Raw genomic sequence first — 7,091 nt, 5'->3', positions numbered from 1 at the left:
CAAAGTCAATTAAACTCGACATAGGATCTACCGAGTTTTTTATTAGTAGGTCTTCAGGAATTTCTAAGGTCATATGACAGTCATCGGTATCACCAATGTTTCCCTCACCCAAATCTAGAAGCCACTTTGCAAAAGATTTGGTCTGTTCTGTTTCTGATGTGTTATTCCCTATCGTTAACCTCATGTTTTTTGTTAGTGTTAGGACTTTGCTTGTCCTCCAAATGTAGGATGAAGTGATGGAAGCATTTACAATTTCGCGTCTACTACCATTAGGAACAACCGGAAGGATTTGTCTAAAATCACCACCTAAAACCATAACTTTACCTCCGAAAGGCATTTCTGAATTAAGTGAATCATCTGATTTGAAGATGTCTTTCATTGTTCGGTCCAGTGCTTCGAACTCATGTTTGTGAATCATTGGAGCTTCATCCCAAATGATCAATTTTGTTTGTTTTAGTAAATCAGCAACCTCCTGATGTGACACATTGATTCTTCGGTAAGATTTAAAGGAATATGAAACCTAGAATGTGTTGTCCTACCACCAGATAACAACAGAGATGCAATTCCACTTGATGCTACGTTTAATACAATTTGGCCTTTAGATCTGATAGCCGAGGACAATGTCTTCCACAAAAAGGTTTTACCAGTACCTCCATAACCGTAAACAAAGAATAAACCTCCTTTGTTTTCATCAACGGCACAAGTTATCTCATCAAATATTAATCGTTGTTCAGATGTTAAAGTACTTAGATGAGTATTAAATTCTGCACCAACAACACTTACATCATATGATAGCTCATCTGTTATTAAACGATTGTCTGCTGAGGCTATGGATTGACTATCAGGATATGGCATAGAAGGAAACCTTCGTAGGGTAGAGTTATTCCGAAGTAAGTAATTCTCTATTTCCAGCAACGTTAGATTCTTTATTTGTTCTTCAGGAAGAGATAAGCCTATTATGTTAATTAGAAAATTGTATTTACATTAATGTAAAGTTATAGTTAATATTAAAGATTTATTTATGATAATATTAAACATGAAATGTGATACCTTCAATTCCTGTTTGCTTCTCACGCGTATGTAAGATGCCATCTGCAAGGTATTCCCATGCATTTTCCCACACGTGTTCAGGTCTAGATAAGGTATTAGACGACAACATGGTAGCAAATAGATTGCGAAGATAGTATCCTGAACCTGTATAGTAAGCCTCCTTAATAGCTTCGATATATTCCCTGTCGTCATCCAAAAGGCCTAGAGCGTAGCATGCGTCTCTAAATGTAGGGAAGACTTGTCCGTTTACTGTTCTTATTTCTTCAAATGATTTAGGACCTCTTACCTTATTAAGAAGGATTCTTAAAAAATAAGTGTCGCCCATAGATGGATTAACACAATGAATACGTCCAATGGGTTTGCCTGTTTTTCGTGTTGTCCATGTTCTATCCTGAGAATTCCATACAAATTTAGTTGGGAATTCAACATAAGTAAGGGTACGTGCGAACTCATTGTTTTTGTTAACTTCCATCCAGGACAAAAACATCGTAGACGAAATTGATGATTTGTTAAGAATGTTTTCTAGCTCATCATCAGGACCGTATATAACATTTTGATGGTCTGGTAGATGAAAAGGAAGCCTGATTACCGAAGGATACCTATAATGAATATCATATGCAAAAATGCGCCACGAAGCTTCACATGCCGAGAGATATCTACAGTCATAATGCTTTTTGATTTCGTCTTTCCCATTTTGTCGGTGACCTTCTTCATCATTTTGTATAATAGCAACTTCTGTCCTATCGGGACCTTTGTTAATGTATTTGAACAGGTATTTAATTGAAGCGGCCTGGTTACACCACTCGACATTAATGTGTGCTTGATAACGTCTCAAAAGTGTTTTGTTGTATGGGACTACACTTCTGTTGTCAAGCTGAACATCTGATTTCTCAACAAATAACCCGGAATCTGTTCGTTTATATATTGGATAACCTTTGGAATCTAATGTAGTTTGATCACAGAATTTCTTAGGAAATTTCTTTGAACACTTACCTTCGAACATACATGGACAATTGAGATTTGCAAGACCACAAGGTCCATGAATCATGTAGTCACTGACAAGCGTATACAACTCTGGGTCTACATTTTTGTCAGGTATTTCAGCTGAGATAAAGTTATCAACATGCTCAACCGAAGGTAGCTTATTATCATCTTGTAAGAACAAACAGATATGAGCGTGGGGTAGGCCTCTTTTTTGAAACTCTATTGTATAAATCACTGCAATACAATTGGTGATATAAATAATAGTTTAACATGTAGTAATTTATATTTATATAACACTAATAAAATTAAAAATACTAAAATAAAGTTGAATAATTTGAAGCTTAGTGATTATTACCTTCCGAAGATTTCCCAAATAATGACTTTTCTCGCAAGTCTTTTATGATTGAGTCCAGCTTAATTTTGAACAGTCGGCATAAAATGTCTGGTCTATCTTCGGGATTAATGTTCTTATCCTTTAGAAATCTTTTAATCTCTGGCCATTTAGGATTGCACGTGATTGTAATGAAAAAATCAGGATAGCCAAACCATTTACGAATAGCCATTGCGTCATAATAGTTTTCCCTCATATAACGTGAACCACCAGTAAAGGAAGACGGTAATATTACACGTTTTCCAACATTTGACATATCTTCATTTCCATTTTGTCGCAAGTTATTAAGGTTCTCATATGACTCGGATCTTAGATTTTTTTGTTGGAAGCGTATGTAAAATAGACGCTCACTTTCAACCATTGTATAGATGTCAACTAAGAACTGTTGCAAAAGTCGTCTGGCGTTTAAAATTAGAGAGAATTGATTGTCCCTATCTTGAATACGATACGCAAAATATTCCCTCATTGAACATTTAGAATCTTTTTTCTTTTTTGATGATCTTCCTTCTCTGTGAAGAATATCAATCCGATAACCGTCTTCTCCAAAAGGAAATAGCAATGGATACTGAAGCGCGATATAGGATGGATGAAGCTCACTTATACGTTGTAAACCATCTTTTTTTGAATCTACAACAACATCTCGGTTGTCTAGTGCATCTTCAATATCTCCAACTATAAGTGCAGCAACTTCAGAAGATGTTGGTAAGTTGTATGTACGTCCATCTTTAGTCCTTTTTGACTTTAGGCGTAATTTAAGGTCAACATGAGGATTGTCAAGAAAGCGATCTCTTACACGCCTATATGTTTTGACCAGCTGATTATTTGAATCTAACATCACCTTTAAGTATTCTATGATTTCAGTGTCAAGGGAATCAAAAGATGCTGAAGACACTTTCTTTGAGTTACTGTAAATAAATTTTAAAAAAGTATTAATTAAACTAACTGTTGGAAGAACATAAAAGTATTTATAAGTAATAAACAAATATTAATAAGGTTTTGAGGGATACCTGAATATGTTCTTTCTATTAGAAACTTCGTTATTAGTGTCATATATATAGAGCTAGGCAAATTTTGGTTGGTCACCTTGTTTAGGAAGAATACTTCCCAACGTATGATAATTTTCACCACTAATTCTATATATGAACAGAGCATTTCCTTTATTAATCTTTGAATCAACTTTCCCACCCATTGAAGTAAAAGAAAACATAGAGTTGTAACGTCGAATATTTTGTAAAAAATGCTTGCTTTTTGCGTCTAAATTTTTGAAAAGATTCTGATATTCCAAACCTGTTTCTTTAAATTCTGGAAGATGTACCTTCCCATAACCACAACAAAGCATGTAAGTTGTTTTGCCAGCAAAATCTCTTCCCTTTCCTGCTTTACACGCCCACGGTTTGGCATTACATACTTCACATATAACTAATTGATCCCCATGATCTAAATAATCTGTTAAATTATTAATACAAATTAACAAACAAATGTAAGGATTATAATTAAAATAAATGAAGTATAGTAATTGGAATTAGATTAAGTGTTGTAGTAGATATTTACATTTAGATACTCCTTTATATGGATCTTGTGCATCTGGTGTCAAGTCATTCATTGGCAAAGGAGATAGAGATTGTGCGTTACTTAATAACGTATGTTTACCTTTGGATAACTTCCTTAAAGTTGAGGTCATAGATGTAATGATATTTGAACATATAGTATATCGTTGACTTTTGGATGACGGGGTTGAGTTGTTATTATTATAATTAGATAGACCTGGAACAATCAAACTTAAGATGTCAGAAGATAGTATTATAGCTTAATGTATAGCTTTTAGGAGTAAAGTAGAATATATCATACCAGATGTGGAAGTACTGAAGGGACTTGTATGATTTATATTTATATAAACATTATGCAAGCTGGTAGTTTTATTGGTAAATGGTGTTGCTAGTGTTGTATTTTGTAGGTCATACGTATGGGATTTTGTTGAATTTGATGATGATATCTTGTTAGAATTTGTTGATTCACGTATCACATTGGATCTACGACTATCCAACACCATCTTTCTAAATTTACGCCTCTCTTTAAATTTACGCCTTTCTTCGGCGTTGGTATAAGCATTATCGGAGGGAATAACTTATAAACAAAAATCGTTACAAAAGTTAGAATTAGTATAATTTTAAAAAAGTATACATGTATATAAGGTAATATATATGGATAATAGAAGACTTACAATTCGATATTTCTGCGTTGGTAGGTTTTGTGGAAGAAGAATGAATTTGAGTATTTGTTCTTTTTGACATTTCCTTGTATAATCAAAATGTAAAATAATAAGATTGTATGCTATGTAAGTAGTTAGAACTTGTACCACGTCTAAATGTTTGAATAAAGAATCTAAATATAGTCTATTGACTATTATGCAATGTGCAGGGGAAGATAAAAAGAAGAAGTTATATACCTGGATGTAGATGAACAGTTAAATAACTGTTAAATTAGATGTACTTGATGTGAAACTATTCTTTGTGTGTGATTGTGGAAACAGGAGTTATGGAGTTATGAATGGTGGGTGAGATTATGGGATGTGTTTGAAATCTTATATAACTTATGGATTTTGTTAGCACAATTTATTGTTATAAAGATTTTTTAAGTTTATCAAGAAGTGTAGAGATAAGTTTTTTTTTTATTCTTAGCATGTACCTTTGATAGTTGTTAGTATTTGGATAAGTTGCAGTTAAAAGATTACCGTTTGTGGATTAAAAATTTAAATTACTTATGATATTAAGTTATGAATTAATTTAATAGTTTTAAAATTATCGTAGTATGTGGTAAGTATTTTTTGTATATTAAGTATTAAAATTAAAATCTATTTGAAATCATGAATGTTATATTAAAAAAGGAAGTAATTTCAAATTACCGTAGTATGTGGTAAGTATTTTTCGTATATTAAATATTAAAATCTATTTGAAATCATGAATTAACTATATATTAAAGAGAAAGGTCGGTGGGACCTTCTCTTTAAATCTTCACCTTTTAATAAATATACATACTAACCCTTAACTTTTAACTACTTTTCTTTTTTAACCTTCAATATATGACAACCTTACAGTAATTTATATGAAACCTAATAATAATCATTAATATTCTCATAATGATTTATATGAAACGTAATAATAATCATTTACAATTTTACATTCTCATAATCTTTTGTTTAGAAAAACAAAACATCATTAATCAAAATACTTTACAACCATTACGAAGCTAGAGCAATTCTTACATTTTTGTCATAAATCTTAACAAATATATTTAAAGTAAATTAAGCAGTTCTTACATATCTTTTTATTTATTTCTAACCAAGTTATTGTTACTAACACAATATGTATAACAAAGTAAAAAAGGCGTCACATCACGTATGAGCATCACACGTTAATGTCATCATCGTATCCCATGTAACGAAGTTACAGGCGTGACGTTGCCGCCGCAACGCGCGGCACCGGCTAAAATCTAGTGTTATATTAAAAAGGAATCAATTTAGGATTTATAATATTTGAGATTACCACATCTGATAGAAAGTTGAGGTAGCTTCCAGATTTGACATTTATAATATTTGATTTGTGATGTGATTTGTTTTCTGTTTGATTTTTTTTTTTCCTTTTTTGATAAGTAGTTATAATGTATTGGGTGAGATTATGGGATGTGTTTGAAATCTTATATTTCTTATGGATTTTGTTAACACAATTTATTGTTCTAAAGTTTTTTTTTTATGTTTATCAAGAAGTGTAGAGATAAGTTTTTTTATACTTTGGATGTACCTTTGATAGTTGTAAGTACTTAGGTAAGTTGTAGTTGAAAAATCATCGTAGTATGTGGATTAAAATTTGAAATTACTTATGATATTAAGTTATGAATTAATTTAATAGTTTTAATATGTGGGAAGTATTTTTTGTATATTAAATATTAAAATCTATTTGAAGTCATGAATGTTATATTAAAAAAGGAATCAATTTAAGCATCAAACGTAGGATTTAAATGATTCATATATGTATAGATTTTATATATACAAATTAATTAACTTAATTTATATAAAAACATTTATTCATTTATGTATAGATATGATAAGCCAATGTTAAATAAATGAGTAAACAATTATTAAAAACACACGATTATTAAAACACAATGTAAATTACACGTAAATGGACATTTAACATATTAACGTGTTTTATATATTAACAAGTTATGAAATCTAACGATGATTTTAAATTACACGTGTGTTATATCCTATTACACGTATAGATTACACGGGATAGAATAATTCACAGCATTCATTTAACGTGGATTGACATGTATAAAATTACAAGTTTAATGCAACCCTGTTATATCACTAGGGATAGGAACATAATCGAGTCTTTATGGATCCAAGGGATAGAATCCTAAATGAAATTAGGTCGTCTCTAACCTAATTCCCTATAGTTATGGCTCTGATACCAATCTGTCACACCCCAACCGATGGCGAAATCATCGGGGCGCGGCACTGAGCGAAACAGATTGTTCAGAAGTTTCCATAACAACTATTTATATAATCCAGTTAAAGATACGTCCCATACCGTATCCCGAATAAACAAACATGTAATTACAGATAACCATCCAAACAAGAAATTATGTTCCGACAACTCAGATTCAA

General features: G+C 31.6%; 1 protein-coding gene across 1 annotated transcript; it reads right to left on the bottom strand.

Moving 5' to 3' along the window:
• Positions 1 to 453: 453 nt before the first annotated feature.
• On the bottom strand, positions 454 to 4,716 carry LOC110875525. Its single transcript, XM_022123721.1, has 9 exons — positions 4,647 to 4,716; positions 4,274 to 4,549; positions 3,977 to 4,189; positions 3,741 to 3,871; positions 3,433 to 3,485; positions 2,390 to 3,330; positions 2,044 to 2,268; positions 1,051 to 1,959; positions 454 to 953 (listed from the first exon to the last, which is right to left on the bottom strand). The coding sequence occupies exons 1-9, from the start codon at positions 4,714 to 4,716 to the stop codon at positions 454 to 456; spliced, it is 3,318 nt and encodes a 1,105-aa protein (XP_021979413.1).
• Between the last annotated feature and the right edge of the window lie 2,375 nt (positions 4,717 to 7,091).

This window comes from Helianthus annuus, chromosome 9, assembly GCF_002127325.2.
Source record: "Helianthus annuus cultivar XRQ/B chromosome 9, HanXRQr2.0-SUNRISE, whole genome shotgun sequence".
In the NCBI taxonomy this organism is placed as follows: domain Eukaryota; kingdom Viridiplantae; phylum Streptophyta; class Magnoliopsida; order Asterales; family Asteraceae; genus Helianthus; species Helianthus annuus.
This window is presented reverse-complemented; position numbering and strand designations above follow the sequence as displayed.

What these genes read in the sequence shown, in the direction of transcription:
- LOC110875525 (XM_022123721.1), bottom strand. Translation starts at nt 4,716, where the DNA reads ATGTCAAAAAGAACAAATACTCAAATTCATTCTTCTTCCACAAAACCT. An exon ending in TTTGTTGTGGTTATGGGAAG is followed by an intron (nt 3,486 to 3,740) that starts GTACATCTTCCA and finishes AAATTTGCCTAG; the next exon opens with CTCTATATATATGACACTAA. An exon ending in TTGTCCATGTATGTTCGAAG is followed by an intron (nt 1,960 to 2,043) that starts GTAAGTGTTCAA and finishes ATAAACGAACAG; the next exon opens with ATTCCGGGTTATTTGTTGAG.